General features: G+C 39.4%; 1 protein-coding gene across 4 annotated transcripts in view; it reads right to left on the bottom strand.

Moving 5' to 3' along the window:
• The window catches only part of MARCHF8 (membrane associated ring-CH-type finger 8), a 371,537-nt gene that overhangs the window by 2,874 nt on the left and 348,413 nt on the right, over positions 1-20,250 (bottom strand). For 3 of the 4 annotated variants that reach the window (XM_089656189.1, XM_089656186.1, XM_089656187.1), the window contains 4 exons: positions 15,451-15,530; positions 14,406-15,233; positions 9,320-9,500; positions 4,829-4,976 (listed from right to left, as the gene is read on the bottom strand). In XM_089656189.1, the coding sequence (XP_089512315.1) occupies positions 4,829-4,976; positions 9,320-9,500; positions 14,406-15,233; positions 15,451-15,530 (1,237 nt within the window). The remainder of the gene's footprint in view (positions 1-4,828; positions 4,977-9,319; positions 9,501-14,405; positions 15,234-15,450; positions 15,531-20,250) is intronic. The other variant, XM_089656188.1, reaches the window with a different exon arrangement.

The following is a 20,250-nucleotide window of genomic DNA, read 5'->3' as shown; positions in this document are numbered from 1 at the left end:
ATCACAGTTGTGCAGCCTATGGTATGATCGTGGCGGAAGACCACATTGGTGTGACTTTTTTATTATAGGGTTTATTCTCTTGTATGACACATATGTGATGCTCTTGAAACACTACATATACAGTAAATCTAGGAAATTGTTGTTTACACAGCCTGGGATATCAGCTAACCCATTACATAAGCTAAGTCAGGTGTGGACATTTCAACAAAGAATTCAGAAGCCGGTGAGTCTAATGCAGGCCATACATGGGTCAAATTCCAAACGAATTTTCTTTATAAAATCGGACATTTTGTGCAGTTTGTAATGCGATGGTGCCACCATTGATTCAAAATTCAACCAGCCAAGCCTTCAATGTATCCTCATGTTGCTACAGAAAAGAATTTTCGTGGCCAAGAATTTTCTTTTCTTTCCAGGTCACAGCTTTATATTTCTTGCACGATTCTCCCATCATCGATTTGAAATTAGTTCATTTTTAAAAACATTTCCAACATGCCCAAACACTCAAATTCCATGTTCACACAAAAACCAGCCATTTCTGTAACTCACTAATGGTGCGAAATTCGAACAAAAATTCTTAGAAAAGATTTTTGAAAGAAAATTCTTTCAGAATTCGACCATTGTATGGCCGGCTTTAGAACTAGAGCACACCTGGGGAGATTTACTGAAACTGGTATAGCTGTGCATGCTAGCCAATCAGCTTCTAACTTCAGCTTGTTCAATCAAGCTTTGACTTTAAAACCTGGAAGCGGATTGGTTTCTATGAAGAGCTGCAGGAGATTTTGCACTCTCCAGTTTTAAATAACCTCCATAGAGTTCCAGTGACAACAAAGCCTACCTGTAGCTCGTGATTAAAGGGGGGCTATTACATCTAACAGCCAGACAGTTGCAGAACAAGATATCTATAATATACACCAAATGACTAAGAGGAGATTTTGAATTTGTATTCCACATCATCTGCCCTTACAATAGAGCTGTAGTTGTACATGGAAAGCAGCTACATAAAGGCTAGTGAATGGGTCATGTTCAGGGGCGGACTGACAACTCATGGGGCCCCAGGCAATAGGGGATCATGGGGCCCCTGTGTCCTTGCCCACACTCAAAGTACACCCAAAAAAGCCTATAAAAGGTACCAGGGGCATTTTATGGGGCCCCCTACTGCCCGAGTGCTTAAATGGTCAGTCCGCCCCTGGTCATGTTGAGAGCTAATTTTTGCACGGAGCAAGAGAGATAGAATCAATACAGAAACAAGGGTGCAGCAAAAACTGTGCTAAATCCTCTGTAGCAAGCACAGATGGGGTTAACCACTTTTTAACCACTTGAGTCCCAGCACCTTAAACCTATATAAACCTCCTGGAGTCCTAGGGATTTTTTCAGGTTTTGGACATGTTGTAGGTTTGTTATGTCTTACAATTGCTGCTTTGTTTTGCAGTCAACTTTGCCAGTCTTGAGACCCTGTGGAGAGACAGTACTTTCTTTGGATAACATACTTTAAAGTGATTCTAAAGGCTTATGTTTTTTAAAGAAAAAAATAACAAACATGTCTATACTTACCTGCTGTGCGCAGTACTTTTGCACAGAGCAGCCCCGATCCTCCTCTTCTTGGGTTCCTTGCCAGTGCTCCTCCCTCCTGTCAGGTGCCCCCACAACAGCCAGCTTTCTATGGAGGCACCCGCTGCTGTGTGGTCATACACACACAGAGCTGTGGCTCGGCCCCTTCTCATTGGCTCCCGTTGCTGTCCCAATGAGGAGAGAGAATCCCAGGATAGCCGAGACTCAAGTACACATGCCTGGATCGAGAGGGGGCTTGGGTGAGTATTGGGGGGGCTACTGCACAGAGAAGGTTTTTCCCTTAATGCATAGAATACATGAAGGTAAAAAACCTTGATCCTTTACAACCACTTTAAATTATATACTTTATTTATTTATTTTTTAGAAATTTGTGAAAATTGGTGAAAATGATGAAAAATGTGATTTCGACCACATAAAAATATGAAAGATGAGACAGTATTTTTTTCTGAAATAAATGTTTTAATTTGTCTGGAATGCAACAATACCAAATGTACCTGTTTTTCCAAGTTGTGGGGAAAATATGTAATTTGTGGAAACAATGGTGTACAGATTTTATTTATGAAGTTTTTTTTCTCACATAATGACATGACAACATAGGCCTTGTTTTTGAAAATATATTGCAGTATTTTGAACAGCAAACAGTCTGAAGTGTTGGACTGTGAATGTTTTGACCATTTGTACTTAAAGCAGAGCTGCAATGATCTGACCAGTAAGTGGGAGCAGGTACCTGTCAAAACCAGGTACTGGCTCTCCCATCCAGGATAAAAACAAGTGCAACTTTCCCATTTGGGTGAAAAACCACTTTAATATATTTTTTATATTACGATTTTTTCTAAATTAAAGCAAAAAAAAAAAATTAAGATAATTTAAAAATTGTTGTTTTTAGTTGTTGTTTTTTCTGTATCTAATGTATATAAGTAGGTAATGTGCCATAAAATACTTTATACTACTGTATATGAGAATACCATGTAAGTATATCTTATGCAGGCCATAGATTTCCGTTTTTCTTGCCGAATTATCGGCCGATAAAAAAAAAATCGGCCGATATTCGTACCGTTAGTGGGGAAAAATGTCAACCGTTTTTCTTAATTTTAAGAGATTTTAAAAATCGGCCATGCTGGAAAATCCTTGGACGATTTGTTAGATCGGCCGATTTTCGCGGTAATTTATGGTCAAATCGGCCGTTCTTCTGGCCGATTTGACAATAAATTGACTATGAAGAAAAGGAAGTAATAGAAGAAATAGATTTTGCAGGAGAAGAAGAAATAGAATATCAAGAAGAATAGAAGAAAAGAGAAATGAAATAGATTTTGTAGAAGAAGACGGAGAAGAAAAAAAGTTGCAACATTGTATCTATTTGTATGCATTTTGGATACAGATGTTTCTATTCAAGTACAAATAGATACAATGTTGTTTCTCTTCTTCTTTTGCATAATCTATTTCTTCTGTCAAATATAATAGCGGGTCTCTATGCAGGGACACCGCTATTATATTAATTGACGGCCGTAGACGGGACTAAAACCCGCTGACTTTTTTTTTAATAAGTGGCAACGTCGGCCGTCTGAATGACCGATTTGCGATTTAAAAAAAAAAAAAACGGCCGATTTTCCCCACGTCTATGGCCTGCATTAGGGACATGGTGTGAATATGGCAGGGCCCAGAAGCAAGGGAGCACATTCTGTGGTCAATGGCTAAAAACTGGCTTGTCCATTTTTTGGCAGGAACTGCACTTACAGTGGCTCAGGCATGACAGGACCCCAGAAATTACTTCAAAATGACCATGTTTAGAAAAGTAGACCCCTCAAGATTTTTGGCAAGGGGTAAAATGTGGACTTTGAATCTCAACTTTTCAGGATGCAATTGGCAGCAAAATTAGGGGAAAAAAATAAATACAAAATTTTCAACAAAAGCGTAAATTCAGTGATGAGTTCCACAAACACAATAATGGCATGGTAAAAACTGCATCCAACAATTTGTTCAGCTACCTCTCCCATTCACAGGGATAACACATAAAAAGGTTAGTCACTTGGTGGGAACATGGCAGGGCCAGGAAACAAGGAAGGGCATTCTGGCTCTCAATGGATGAAAACTGATATGTCTGTTTTTTGGCACCTAATTACATTTGCAGTGACAGAGGAGTAGCAGGACTCCTGAAACTACCTCTAAATGATATTTAAAAAAGTAGACCCCTGATATTCTGGCAAGGGGTATACAGTGGATTTTGAACCCCAATTTTTCAGAATGAAGTTGGTAGCAAAATTAGGAAAGAAAATGCAAATACAGAATTTTCAAGAAAAACACACCCAGGGTATTCAGTGCTCTGCAGCATTGGGGACTCAAGTGGCTAAATAATTTTTTTTGATTGGGGAAGGATTAGAACCTCAATGCCCTTGATCTCATCTGAAATATACTGTCCTTTTCTTTTGATTTGTTCGGTGTCAGAACAGGGACTGATCAGAAACTTCCTCAACAAGGACACAGAGAACAATAAAACCTGTTTTTCTGGTAGACTAGGGAAGGGTTAGAAACTCTGTTAGGTTTTTGCTGCCAGGTCCCCACTCAGGAGCTTCGCTCTCGTGTTCTGTCTAGATTAAAAACAAAACAGGAAGGATTTATTGCTAATAAGATGTCATGGGGCCCTGTTTCTCATTTTATATAGGGCCTCAGAGGAACTAGGATCAGCGCATGGCAATTAACTCTAAGCACTGAGACACCCTTAGATTTATTCAAGAAGACAAAAAACAACATAAATACTTGATCTAACTTCATCAAATGAAAAACTGATTGGTTGCTTGTTTGTGCTCTTGTAGGCCTAATGCACACTGGGCATTTTTTTGAAGCTACTGCTAGGGGTGTCAGGTGTTTTTTTACTGCCTCTAAATTCCCCTGCATGTTATCCTATGTGACCATGCACACATAGGCTTTTAGCAGAATTTTGTGGCAGAAAAGAAACCCCACACTGCCAGGGCGTTTAGCACGTGAGCGTTAATTTATTTCAATGGCATGACTAAATAATTTATTATGGCCAATGAAATTAATTACTGCCCAAACGCTTGATGTAGGTAAATGTGGTACACACTTTTTACAAGAGTCAGGCATTTTTTCAGCCAAAATGCAGCTGGTTTCTAGGAGACTCAAAATTAAACGTCAGTGTGCATGACGCCTTAATAAACAAACCTGATTGGGTATCTCTCAGTCATTCCCATATTCAGTCATAGTAGTCTACTAACTTAACCCACAAGCAGAGACTCGTACATACCTGTGGTTTGGCCCAGCTTGATCTCTTCGGCTGTTCGGTCAATAAGAACATATAATGACCAGACGACACAGGTGATTGCAATGATGTGGAATGTTACAGAGCACATGATCTTCCTCCGTTCACTTGAGGTCATCTGCAGCTTTTCCCACTAGAATAACAAGAAAGCTTTAAAGTTTCACAGGATCCTTATATTCAAGGATTTCAAGTTATAATACTCCAGCTGTCGTACTCCACGATTCCCATGACCTTCTGACTCTTGTATTTGGCTACTATAAAGTTTTTAGAGATTAATGTGTCCTAAAGTGGACCTTGCAGTGCAAGCAAGGTTCACTTATCACTTATTCACAAAGGCTCACCTCTTTCATTAGAAAATGCTGCAATAAATAATAAAAAAAAAAAAACTATACACAAAAAAATGTTAATATACATACCTTCCATACCGCAGGGGGTTGTGTCACCATCCATCTGACAAGATCCTGGGGTATGCTAAGATCCTAAATTTAGCAAGATGACGTTCTTGCATAGTAGTGTGGCATCTTCTTAGGACATTTGGGCTACTCATATTCTCTTGGACTTTAAAGAATGATTGGTGATGTCAACCTTTGCCTAAATGTTGAAAGTAGAGAATGCACGGATACCGTTTTTTTATTGGCCAGTATAAGTACTGATACTTTCAGTCAAGTAATCACAGATACTGAGTACCGATACTTTAAGATGTGATTTGCATTAATGGATGCAAATTGCACCGCAAAGTATAGCATGCAATTCCTGTCCAAATCACATGCGGTTTCCCCACTGCTCCTGTGCGAACCCAGGTTTGTCATAGTCAGAGTTCACACAGGAGTGGTGCAGGAAACCTCCCTGCAGGCATCCCATGCTGAGTGTCAGTGGTAGGAGAGGAGAGAAAATGGTGGGGATTTCAAATCCCGGCCGCTTTCTTTCCTTTCCTTGCAGCAATGACAGTTTGGGCTAGACGGAATCTGATTGATCAGCTGTGTTTCGAGCAAAGTATCGGTTAAGGTATCGATAGTATTTTCACGAGTACACGTACTCATGAAAATAATCGGTATCAGCACCGATTGGGATCGTGTGTATCCCGAGTTGAAGTAATGTAATATATTATGAGTGGACTCTGGGTAAATAAATGGGCTCTTCATTTTCAGTGCTTTAAGTAAAAGTCTGGGCAAACAGCTAAATACCCAGTCGAATTACATACTGAATGCACATTCAGGGGAATTCAAAATAGATCTACTGACAAATTTCCGCCAATAGTTCCCTTAAAGTGGAGTTCCAGTAGTTTTTGTGTTTATTAACAGTCAGGAGCTATAAAAACTGTATCTGCTGACTTTTAATAAACACACACTCACTTGTCCCAGGATCCAGCGATGTGCTCACCCGAGTTGCCCCTTCTCTCCCTGGTTCCGACATCTCAACTGTCAGCTTGTGTTCTCACAGCCGGGTGCCCACTGCGCCTCCTGAATGGTCCATCAGTCTTCTGGGACATGTCCCAGACGACTGCAGGGAGGGAGGGGGAGGCGATCCGAGTGGAAGTGGGAGTGGGTACCTGTCAAAACTAGGTAGCTGCTCCCCCCCCCCAAAAAAAATTGCATACCAAATGTCGCAGCAAAGGAGGGAAAGGGTACTTAAAGCAGAATTTCCCCTTTTAGGTGGAGATCCGCTTTAAGAACAAATTGCATCTAATTCAGGCAAGCATTTGTGCCTGTGCTGGTAACATCACCAACATGTGCAGCAAATTCAGTTAGTTCTTATTATCCCACTTTTAAAACCTGCAGCTATGACACTGACAGATCCCTAAAGAATTACTTCCAGTCCTTAGATTACAAAACTGGCGACAATTAATACCAACTTTGAGCTGGACTACAGGAGCTATATCATTACTGACTTATCGGTACGGCTCTGACCAAGTCAGCAATTCTGACTTGGTCAGAGCCGTACCGATTTCTAAAGTGGTACATGCACTACTTTTGGTGCGATTTGCATAGACATCTGTATCAGATGTCTTGCAAATTGCACCTGAAATCAGCAAGTCATCAGACTTTGAAATCGTGCGACTTCACTGTAAGTCGCACGATTTCAAAGTCGAGTTTGGTGTGACCGAGGGTTAGAAAGCAGTTGTCACTGTGGCTAAACACTCGTGTAATTGCAGTCTTAGTCAGTAAAATAATGTTTTTCCTGTCGTAAACAGGAAATGTATTTAAAATTGGTGTTTCCTTTTGCTACATGTAAAGCTGAACTTCAGGCAAACAGCTAAATATACAGATGACCTACATATACTGAAGCTGTTTTACCTGCCAAAGGATTTGTGTTTCTGTCCATCCAGTCCTGAGATTTACACAGATCTATCACACAGTCCTGCCTAGCAGGGGAGAGGACATGATCTTTCTCTACTGCAGTTTCACCCTCACCTGCAGGTCTCCTTTCCACTAGACATGTGCGCTTTGTTTCAGTCTGAATTGAAATTCGGACAAAATTTTCGTTCTTCTGAGATTTGTATATATCCACTTTTCAATAGTAACACATTTAAACAAATCCAAAATAACAAAACAAAATTCAAATTGAATCCAAAAACAAAAATTGAAAAACAAATTTGAAATGTAAACTAGTGCTGACTATTGCTGGTTTCCTTCAAAGACTGTGTGTATTAGAACATAGCCATCTTCCGAAATTTTGAAAAGAATAGAATTGAAATTAAAGGAATACAATAGAACAGAAAATAATAGAATAGAAAATAATAGAATAAATTACAACAGATTAGAATAATATAAAATAAAATTGAAACAATATAACCAAACATTACATTTCAAAAAGAATAGAATTGAAAATAAAGGAATAGATAAGAATACAATAGAACAGAAAATAAAAGAATAGAAGAGAAAAGAATAGAATGGATTACAACAGATTAGAATAGAATAAAATACAAAGAATATTACCAAAAATTTTATTTAAAAAACAATGGAACAGAAAATAACAGAATAGAAAATAAAGGGATAGAATAGTATAGAATAGAAAACAAAAGAATATAATATAAACAGAACAGATTAGAACAGAATAAAATAGAATGAATGTAGCTGTCTTTGGAAAAATGTAAAATTTTGAACTTCGAATAGAATAAAATAGAATAGAGAATATCAGAACAGAATTGAATAGAATTTAAAGGAATAGAATAAAAAATGAATAGAATAAAAAAAGAATACATTAGAATAGAAAGAATATAGCCATCTTGCAAAATAGAATAGAATAAAATACAAAGAATATAGCTGTTTTCCGAAAATCGAATTTAGAAAAGAATAGTATGAAATAAAACAGAATAGAATAGAAAAGACAAGAATAGAGTAAAAAAGAATACAATAGAAAAGAGAATAAAGGAATAGAACAGGAAATAACAGAATAGAAAGCAGTCTTCCAAAATTTTAATTTTAAAAAGAATAGAATAGAAAAGAATAGAATGGAAAAAGAAAAGCATATAAAAGAATAAAATAGAATAGAAAATAATAGACTAGATTAGAATATAACAAAATAGAAAGACTATAGCATCTTCCGAAATTAGAATTTCAAATAGAGCAGAAAGAATATAACCGTCTAAGTTCAAAGTTTGAATTTCAAAGTTTGAAGAATAGAGTAAAATACAATAGAATAGAATACAATAAAAAATAAAAGCATAGAAGAAAAAAGTAGAAAAGGATAGAATAGAATAAAATAGAAAGAATATAGCTGTCTTCCGAAATTTGAATTTCCAATAGAATAGAACCCGCTATTCTTTACAATAAATTCGGATCGGATTAGGGATGCACTGATATACTGGTGAGCAGAATGTATCGACCAAAAATACTGTTATCGGCATTTTGTCAATAGGAAAAAAGGTGCCAATAATGGCTGCCGAAAATGCGCAATTTTGCTGCGATTTTACATTTAGGCTGCATTTTTCATAGGTCACGTGACTCAAAAAAAGCATCAAAACGCAACACGTGTCCGTTTTTGATGAGTTTTCAATGCACTTTAGGCCTGGTTCACACCAATGCAGTTTGGGTTTTGTCAGTTTTGCAGTACCTTATGCGTTTTTGCATATGCGTTCTTGACGCATTTTTGACACATTTTTTGAATTTTATTTTTTTTTCCATTGAGCCAAAATGCTGCAGGAAAAAAAAAAGACCAAACTGTATCCTCCATACACCTCCTGCCAGGACTCGATATTGTCAGACTACAATGATCAGAGGCTGCGGCCACTGATCTACAAAAGTTTTCCAACTTGTCTGTTCGACGGAAGGCGATCTAACAATTGACTTCTGTCGAAAAGAGAAGGCCATACACTGATTAAATTTCAACCAGTCCCTGCTGAACCAGCCACAGTTTGATCAGTCTATGGCCAGCTTTAGACCAAAGGACTATGAACAGTTATTGTATTATTACCTCTTCCAGTAGGACACCTGTCTACCAATATACTCCATTCTGCAAACGATAAGTCACACTTACTTTTCTTAAAGGCTTTAATTTGGTTTCCATAATGAACTCAAACTTGCAAAGTTCACAGCATCGTGTATCGGAGCTCTTGATCCATTGCTGGAGGCAAGCCTGGTGCACAAAGTGAAGACTTCCTGTACAGTGACAGGGTGTTATCAGAGGGCTTTCATCATCACCTTCACAGTGACATATCCTGAATTAAAAATAAGACACTCAGTGTAAAGGATTCGCTGGTATTGCTGTAGTAGCCATGCAAGAGAAATAAAAATGTAAACTAAAAAAAGAAAGTGTAAAGTCCAAATGTTTTATTTTAGTCTTTGGTAGTTAGAGTAGGGTTTAATCCGTTATTTTTTTCTGCCGGTGAAAAGCAGGGTATACACGATCCAAAAATGGGCCAGTTCAATGGGAAATGGCCGAATGTCAGTATGTATGTACAGCTGTCTTTTCAACAGAAGCTGGTCTAAAGCCTGGCTTCCTTCGAAATGTCCTGCTGGAAAACCAGCATTCGATCAGTTCTTGCAGCCAATGGTTGCGGAGCTGATCAGTGTATTCTGATGGGGGGACTTCCCGCTGTCAGAATACAATAGCGCAGTGGGGGAGATCCCTACATCAACATTGCTTGTGTGGATGCGGGGACCTGTTTTTCATTCAACCAGCTTGAACTCAAGGTGTATACCCTGCTTTAGATTTCTCCTCACTTCCTGTTCTGGTGACACCAGAAAGTGAACAGAATTCCACAAGAACATTTGTTGCCACTGGAGGCTTTCCCTCACCTCCTGCTCTGGTGACATTTAGTGGGTGAAGATAAGTTAGTTATATCATTTTGAGGGTGGAAACAACATCTAATCATATCTTTATTGTCTTTGGGTTGTAGGATTATTGTTTTGCATTTCTCACGTGCATTAAATATATTACCCAGTAGACCTGTTTAGTGTTCTATTTATTTATACCAAGAGATGTTTATTTCCTACGCTTTCTAGCGTTACAAAGTCATCATTCCCTATGTTTTCTGCCTTACAATTTGATAAGCAACAACAATAATCATTTGCCATAAGGACCATTATTTTCAGCAATGAGAGCCAATGAGACTTGAAAACAACAGCCACAATGCTGAAAATAAAGATTGTTATGGCAGATAGCACATATTATAGCTTAGGTAACTCAATCGATAGTTAAAGGATGTCTAAACCCAAGAACAGTGGTCCTCAAAATCCTTGTCCTTTAATTGCTGCATTTAACGGGCCCTTGGAGCTCTATTCCTCCCAATGACACCAATGATAAAGCACTATTCCTTCCACTGACACCAGTGATAAAGCACTATTCCTTCCACTGACACCAATAATGGGGTATTATTCATCTTTCTACTAATTACAAGCACTAGGTAATTTTTACTTCTATTGCTCATCAACCCTGGGGAATTGTTTATTCCTATTGATGTAGGAGCGTTTTGACTCCCAATTGGCCAGCCCCCGTAAGGTATGGGGACAGTGAACTGGTCCTTTGTTTTATAAGTTTGAATTTAGTTTTCATTTTTAGGCTCCATGCACACTGGGCATTTTAATAATGCTGGTAGCGTTAGCTGTACAAAGGCACGTTAAAAATGTGAGTTTTTCAGCGTTTTTACATTAGAGTTTAGCCACGTTTTTTCGCATTTGTGGTTTTTAAAGTTTTTTTGGAACAAAAAATATTTTTTTCTCAAAAAAAACTTCCAAAAACGCCGCTTTGCCATGTTTTACCGTGTTTTGCCACGTTTTTCAGAGCACTAGTTCTGGGGGTTTTTTTTCAGCCAAAAAACGTTGATTACAGTCTATCTGCGCATGGACACATAGGATAACATACTGCGAGTTTACCGGCTGTAGAGAAAAACAGCAAATGCCAAAAACAGCCGCTGTAAAAATGTCCAGTGTGCATGAGGACTTAAGGCTAAGCACATTTTCAGCCAGGACAGATAATACCTATTGATCTAGCCAGAAATGCAGTGTCTTTGCCACTTCCTGTAAACTTTACTGAAAGTATAAAGTCATCTTCTTTCTAAAGCCGACCATAGATGATGCAGTTTTAGAAGGAAGATTCCCCCATCAACTGGCTGGTTGTACCCAACTCATACAACAATCAAATTGGGTACAATCAGCCTGCCCAACGATGGCTTGAATCTTGTCTGCTGCTGAACCGACCAAAATTCAAATCATCTATGGCTGGCTTAAATTATCTTCTATAATCTACGGATTCTCTATTTCCCCACCTAATGGAGATGAAGAGAGGAAGGCTTGTTTGTAGTTCATACCAGGAAAGCAGGATAGTCCTTGCTTTTGTTCCTGTTTACCATTACCCCAGGTTACCTGTTTCAGGGTGTCTCCTCTCTCTTACATCTTATGGAGCACATGCACCCTTGTATGCAGGGACTAGAGTTGTGTCGCCCTACACTGTGTACATCCATAGAAATACACAGCCCTGTAGCCTTGTATAGGATGGAAGTCTCCCCTGCTCCTCCTTCCTTCCTTCCCTCCCTGCTCCAAGCTAACAAACTGGCTCCATATTGCACTTCCCACTGTTACCAAAGGTGAGAAAGAGCCCTCAACGTATTTTGCTGTCTGATAAGTGAAAAAATATCTGTTGATCCTGCTCGGAATCCAGTGATCTTGTATGTTCCTGCATACTTTGCAGTGTCATCTCAATTAGTGCTGTCAGCCCTGCCCAGATCACCACTGTAACCTACCTAACACCTACCCCCCATTATAAAATGTCAGTGCAAGGGCAGCCTCCGTGTTTCTCTAAGCTCAAGTTGCATAAATAGATAAAACACAGTTTATAAGTAATGGTACATAAAGCAAGGACATAATAAATCTAGCACAGGCAGTTGTAAATATTTGCAGACAAATATTGACGACTGAAAAATATTGTTTTGCTGTGAGCAATCCAGAAGCAATCTGAAAATTTGTCAGATAACTTCTCTTTCAAATGAGTGAATTTAAAATGAATATATGAAGTAAAGGGGAGATCAAGCAGCAAATGGAACGATTAAGCCCTGTAGCAGATCTCTATTCAATAGCACACATTCAGAATAGACATCTTAAAAACATGCTATGAGGGTTCATTGATATCCCTATACATGCTTAATATTCACATCAACAGAGATTTAAATATTTCTACTAAGTCCCTTTAGGGGCTTGTGGTAAAAGCCTTTTAAAAAGCCATCCAAGCCCCTCCTACATTGGATTACTGTCAGCGATTCCAACGCAGAGCTGCCCCTCACCTGCTATTGATTTCCACAAACATGGCTTCTCTGTGAACACTTGTGTGGATAATTCGTGAACATCCCGAGGATGCAGGTTGGGGCTCAGATGGCCTCTTAGAAGTCAATCTACATGACCCCTAAAGAAGACAGGTTGTAGCAAATTGCTAAATAACTTTCTAAATGCTAAAAAGATGCAGTCCCAAAAAAAGAGGCCATACATTTGAGAGCGCCATGCTTTAACAGAGCAGACTAATATTCGTCCGCCATCCAACTTACTGAGCCCAAAGGGCCACTAATTTGTTGGCTATGGTCAGATTTCACCAACAGGCAGTTGAGCAGGAGGCGCTAGGGGATTTTGCATGCCTGTAAAATTTCAACAAGGAAAAGTTAAGAATGGGAGAAGCTAGGAGCCTATTTTAGATCCTTTACAAATCAAAATGAACTGCTATCACATAAATATGACCTTGATTCACTTTTAAGCAATGCAATGTAAGCATTGCCAATTAAAGGTTGTGAGATTTTTGTGATTTAAAGAGAAATTGTACTTTTAAAACATATTTTTTTAACTTGACCAGAGATATCAAACACCTTTATCAACATAACCTACTACCTTTCCCTTTCCTTTGAGAGCTGTCATCTATGAACAATGCATACACTGTTCTGTTTATATTCAGCTTGTCCATGCCTGCATCATACTACAGATATTCAGGGAGAACATGAAAAGCATTTGCTCTACATACATGTTTTATTCAACATCTTTATTTCCAGGGCCATCAATAATCATTTCTAAGCTGCAATGCAGTTAGATATTCAGTGGGGATCAGAAACTCCTCAAAGCATTCAGCCCAGATTGAAGTTTAACTAAGCCCTGCCCATTTATCCATCACATGTGATTCCAAACAGCCAATTGTGGAAAACATAATGGCTGCTTGTCCCGGTCTAGGGACCGGTGCTTTCTACACAGTAGTGTACCATATGCAGGGACTGGCTTTTCTAGCAGTTTGTGATCTCATGATGGCAACATAAAAATCATCATTGATGGCTCATAGCAGAGAATACAAATAAATAGAAATATATGTGGAGCAAATGTTTACTTGTCCTCACTCCTTATCTGTAGTCACCCTACAGACACAGACTGCCTAGATGTTCACAGCAATCTGGGCCGGTGATGACTGCTCTTAAAGTGGTTGTAAACCTTAGACATGAAATATAAACAAAACATATCCCTCTATAGTGCGTACTTGTCTCAATTAAGAGCACCAAGTGCCATTTCTGTCTGCTGCTTCGTTTCTCTGACATCAGCATGGATCACTTCTGACACTAACAGAAAAAAGTGACAGGGAGGGACCTCCAGCACAGAGGTCTGTTCCTGTGCGCCGTGTGAAGAAGGGTGTCTCCCTTCCCTCTAATCAGCTCTCTGAGTTCTCCTCACTGAGCTCTGCAATGTGTAATTTCAGCTGACCGCCCCTTGCTTACTGAAAGAAGACTGCAGATAAACAGGTACACCTTATGTAGGAGGCTTTGTTTCATCTCTGGCTATCACTTCCCTGGATATATGTAAGGGTTTACAACCACTTTAAAGAACAATGAAAGGTAATAGGGCATACTTGCAAAAAGTGCCTGGACACCTTAGGAAAGCTAAACTGGTTTCAAAATACAAATCTCCTTTAAACAAACTATACAAAAAATGTAATATGCAAAAGTATGATACTAAGAACAAAAAATGCACAGATGTAACTATGGTAGTGCATGTAAGCCAACATTTAGCAATTTATTCCCATCTGATGCCAATGATTCAGTTTGACTTTGTTTGGGACTGCATCTTGAATAAGAAAGTGGAGAGTGGCTCCTCTGTAAACCGACCTGCACAAATCCCCAGATGCCGACACAGGGGAAGCGGGGGGAAGCTTTTTGGAGGGGGAAGGACATTCAAGGTCGCTGTCCTCAACTGAACACAGCGGAGCTCTTGATTCATGTGGATCTTCTTTGATTAGGACATTGTCCTCAAACACATCATCATCCCCCATATCGTCAGAACAAAAGTCAGTGCTTCCCAGAAGCATACTAGAGGAGGTACCAGCATGAAGACTTCTAGAATAGGCATCGTGCTCTTGGAACATGTGCAAGCTATGTGCACTTGAAGTGGGGGAAAAGGAAAATATGTAGTGCAGTAAAGTTTTGCTTTTTGAGGATTCACTGTCTGCCTTATCGTCCATAAGAGGTATGCACACAGATCCAAGGCTAGCATCCAGACTAGGAATATGCAATGGATTAGATGAAAGGGAGTGACCACAAATGACATTAGAGCTGTTTAAAGCAACAGGGCTAGGAATATTAGTTCCTTTTTCTAGAAACTGAAATTTGTTCTTTGAAAACTGATGATCCTCCACGAGCAGCAATTTCCCCTCTGAACTAGTTCTTTCCACAAAATCGCACTTCTTGGCTGAATCCACTGCTTTCTGGTCCACGTCATTCAGCGATTTTGAGAATGGAAAGGCAGATTTGGCCTTACAAGGTTTGATGATGTTGCCACTGTTCCTTGCATTGGCAGGGTCCTTCGTGGAACCATCTTGACAAATTATTGTCACAGTGACCCCTGGTGATTTAGAACTCTGGAATTTGGGGTTTTTCAACACAACAGCAGACTGCACTGGACTTTGATGACAACATTCAGAAAATACAGCACTGGAACTGCATGCAGAACAGTGAAAAAAGCATAGAAAGTAAAAAACGAAATGGCAAGAGAAGATAATTGTGTTAGAACATGACAGAAAAACACAGTGACAACATGGTATGGAACAGGATGGACAACACATAACTAACTCTACCCAAGTAGTCTTTTTTATACAAAATTTAAACTCAATTTCCTATTTTTTTAATAATACAAATAATAACCAAGGTTTAGTACCTGCAAATATCTTGACTTGAGGGAGTCACTGATGTCCGAGGAAAGCTAGTTGGTGCCGTAACTGAAGTCGGGCTTCCTGCCTGAAAATTGTACAGAAACATAATGAAAAACAGGAATTTTTTTTATTCTCTGCATTAAAGCTTTATATAGACATTTATTTTTTGAAAGCATAACCTTCATTGTTTCCTCAGCTTTGTGCAAGCAAAAACATTGTTGTGTTATGTTCTAGTATAAAGGGTCTGCTCCCTCCTACAGTATGGTAATGGAAACTTGAAGTATATCCAAGTTGAACTAATAGACAGCCAAGACTTTATAGTCTGATGTTCATGTGATATGCAATATCAGCAATCTTTCACGCAGAAACCAAGGTTTCTGGGCAAAATCTAATATGGCAGCTCATAAATACACCCTACACAGGGAAAATACATGCACATCTGATATATCATATATATGAAGATGAAATACATTGTTTAGAGATAGTGTTTTATAAAAGAAACCGAACAGCTGATTTTTTTTATGGAAGGTGCAAGTTCCAAGGCTAATCTGATAAAGGCAATGAAAATTAACCGCACTCCAACGATGTACCAGATAAAACTTCCATTTATCAGAATCTTCAAAGTAAAAGGACGGATCACAACTCCAACATACAGACAGAGGACAGTTCATGCATTTCACACAATGCGTGATGATTAAGCAATCAGATTAACAGATGCTTGCTTCAAAATCGGTATTTTTCGTCTGATTTTCCTATCATGTGTACTAGGCTTTAGACTAGCAAAGCAAGGGGCCGAATGGAGATCCAATCAGGTGTGCTGCAATCAAATATGTTATTAGAGAGCACACAAAAAGAGGAGAGAGCAGAGCGAGCAGAGAGATGACCTCATTGGTCTGCTGCTGTTTTTTCACTGCCAGTAGACAGGAGAATGTAATTCACCAGAGAAAGTGGTATCATCTGCTTGTGTGTGCTATATGGCAATGATGTATCCCCACCCTCCTATAATAAAATGCTCACCAGCATCCTATCATCACAGCAGATTGTTGTTACATTCAGAGGCAGGAAGTTTGTCTAGCCAGGCGCAAAAAAAAATTCTTGGAAAAGTCATATTAATATAAGATTCTTCTCAAATGGTAGATCAGGGAGGTAGACAGAACTTCTGAAGGTAAGCTATGGTAATGGATAAGACTCCAATACTACACTGTATACAATAGGTGTCTCACATTCAAATTTTGAACCTTAAAAAAATAAATAAAAAAAATAACACTTTACATTTAATATTTAACTCAAATATACAATAACCTATACTAAACAAAAAAAAAAAAGGCAGACCATTATAATGCGAATCTTAGTGGCTGCTATGGCTTCTATGCTTGCTGAACATTGTCGTACTGCCAGAACTTCCAGATATTTTGATTGTCTCAAGTTTGAGGTTCTAACTGTCCTAACTCACATGAAGAAAAAGACAAAGAATACAGAGTGGGCTTCACAAGTGCAGGACCATGCTTGCTATCAATAAAATCCATTTTCTACTATCCTAATGGAACTTAGTACCAGTATACAGCATTAAGAAGGTAAACGGGCTCTGTAGAAAAGAGATAAACCTGGTGTGAAAAGAACAGAGAAGAAAGCCAGCTTCCATTTCTGCTAAAACGGCTCACAAAGAATGTCCACGGAAATTTAGAACTGACAACATTTTGCTTTTCTTACTGAACTATTCATTCAGCTTTAAAATCTTTTTCTCTTTATTAAAATGATACTGTCTTGCACTGGCTTTATTTCAACATTTGAGTTAAGAAAATGTTTTCTGCCTGCTGACTCAATAAAAGTGCAGCTTCCTAGTACATTGGATATCCAGTGACAACCCCAAGTTCAAAACAATGGATCTGCTCCAAAAAAGACATGCTTTTGAGAAAAATCTGAATTTAAACAGCCAGCTGACCCAATAATGATCAATAAGTACAGGACAAATCTAGATGACATAATTAATTATAAAGGAACTTCAGCGCAGAAACCTGGTAACTGCCGGCTTAGTGATGTTCAGTCCAACAACAACTAACCACAACCAAAATATTACCTACCTTTAGCATATGAACAGGATTTGTCACTTTTCAGATATCTTGCTTATCACACAGTTTTGTTCATGTTTGTAAAATTGCTCATATACTACTGTTTTTGTATTGACTAGAGGTAGCCCTTTCCCAAGAAAGAGAGGTCCATTGACCATCCACCAAATGACCTTTCTACCATAGCATAGCAATTTTAAATCATCCCTTCTCTCTGTACATTGTTTTATACGCATTTTCCTTCTAATGTCCCTCATCCATCCTAACTAGGCCGCCTTCCTCACTGCCCTACTGTATGTTGCTTCATTTACCCCCGATTCACATACATGCAGCTATGCGGGCTGCGTTTTGCACGGACACATTTGAATGGGCTCCCATGCCCGTGACACGCAAGGAAGAAGTCCCTGCACTTCTTTGGAAAACACAGCCCGCACGGGAACCTTGGTTTCCAGTACAGTTGTGTTTTCCAGTGTGGGCATTGTGCCATTAGAACTATTGGCACCCACCCCGGGTCCGCATTTCTCCATGCGGGTAGGTGCTGCTGCACGGATTTTTGTGCGGATCTGCAGTGGTACCACCCGCACAGATGTGAACCTAGGGTTAGGAAAAATTAGACCTCAGGCACACAGGACATTTCACCAACTCTCCTACAAGACTTTTTTTCTGGTAGCAGTGTTTCGGCAGAAAAAATGCTTGACGTTTGTAAATGTGTGTAATGTGTTTAGGCGTATCAAGTACTTGGGCGTTAATTCATTTTACTGGCCATAATAATAATTTATTCCGACCATTAAAATTATTTAATGCTCAAGTGATAAATGCGCCTAGCATTAACATGCATTTACTGGGGTTAAACGTTTTTTCTGCCAAAACGCCACTGCTCCTGGATGCACTGGCAATGGGGTTTTTTTCGGTCTCTGAACTCCTCTAAATGTCTGTGTGTGCATTGACACCTAGGCTAACATGCAGGGACGTTTAGAGACAGAGAAAAAAAACCTGCCAGACACCCCTAAGAGCAGCTGAAAAAAACATCCAGTGTGCCTGAAGCCTTAAAGTGGTTGTAAAAAATCTTCTGTGTGCAGTTCACCCCCAGCCCCTCAATACTTACCTGAGCCCCATCGTGATCCAGTGACATGCACGAGAGCCTCAACTCTCCAGAGACTCTCCCTCCTAACTGGCTGAGACAGCAGTGGGAGTCACTGGCTCTTGCTGCTGTCAATCACTGCCAACGAGGAGGGAGAAGAGCAGCGGCTCAAGAGTGAGCCTGCTTGGCTGCCCCCTTAGCAAGGTGCTTGCTCTGGGAACACTCGGCAGGAGAGAGGAGCCAGGAACGCTGGTGGAGGACCCAAGAAAAGGAGGATCAGGGCTGCTGTGTGCAAAACCATTGCACAGAGCAGGTGGGTATGACACGTTTGTAATTTTTTTTTTTAATTGCCCTTAATATCACTTTAAGAGGCTAAGCATGAAGGAGTTACTGTGAGCAGCTAAACTGAGAGTGACTGAAATGGAGACAATATATAATCAAGGTATAAACAAAGGATGTCCTAAGGCACAGGTGTCAAACTGGTGGGCCAACAGATGTTGCCAAACTACAAGTCCCATGAGGCATTGCAAGACTGACAGTTACATGCATGACTCCCAAAGGTAGAGGCATGATGGGACTTGTAGTTTCGCAACAGTTGGAGGGCCACCAGTTTGACACCCCTATTCTAAGGCCAGACCTCCACACGAGTCAAGCCAACTAGTCTATGGAGAAAGAGGAAGCTCTGTAAACAGCCATCTCTGGCATTTGCAAAATGTCCTAACTAGAAACAAGCCGATTGATGAATAATTTACTGCACAAGAGCATTCTTCAGAAAAAAAATGAAATGCTGTATTATTGTTTCTTTCATAATGGTGACAGAATTCCTGCAAAAAGATATCATAAAAAATGCATTATATCTGGTACTTCTTTTTTTCTAGATAGTGCTAGAACTCAGTTGCTCGCAGCATTTGTGACTTATCACCATGTAGCGCACAAAAGATATGAACTTGTTCAGTAAATCAGCGTGTTTACTCGACTCTCTGTCAAAGCCAAACCCAGACAGGGATTCACGGCTTCTTTTAATGTTAGGAGACAAGCAAATCGAGCAAGCGGAGTGACTCAGGACTGTATGTTAATGGGTTGTCATGGCAACGTATGATTTTAGTGAAGGCGGGAGCACGCAGCTATTTTTTTCCCCCCTTTTTGACGGCTCTGGTATTCACGGAGTTCTACCAACTGATGATTTTCTCCAGCATTTGCCAATATTGAATGTGCTAATTTTATTAAATGTCAAGACGCAGTTTTTAGGTTACCAATGCAAAAGATCACACTGCTCTTTTGTTTGCTTCATAGAACAGCGTGTCCAAAATATATTCAAATAAAAAAGGGGACCGTGTTATTTCACATACAATAGTACAGAACTGGCCATTGTCTTATTTGCTGGCTTTATCAAGCTTTGTTTTGATCAATTTGCCAAGGTTACACTGGACCATTTCAGCATATGAACCATGTGTGATGTGCATATGGATGTAGCGGATATGACTCTAGCCACAAACATTATCCTAATTACAACATTCTGTAGAGGTTGTCAAAGGCGCTGAAAGCATGACTGTACCTGACACAAATTAAATGGCTGCAAGGTTATGACGAGTAGTAGGGGTTTGAAGTAAACATCTTTATTCCATCTTTAAAGTGGATGTTAACCTCAGACATGTCCC

The sequence above is a fragment of the Staurois parvus genome, unplaced genomic scaffold, assembly GCF_062004578.1.
Source record: "Staurois parvus isolate SC_StPar_1 unplaced genomic scaffold, SC_StPar_1.0 ptg000894l, whole genome shotgun sequence".
NCBI lineage: Eukaryota > Metazoa > Chordata > Amphibia > Anura > Ranidae > Staurois > Staurois parvus.
Note: the sequence above shows the minus strand (reverse complement) of the source record. Positions and strands in the feature narration are given on the sequence as shown.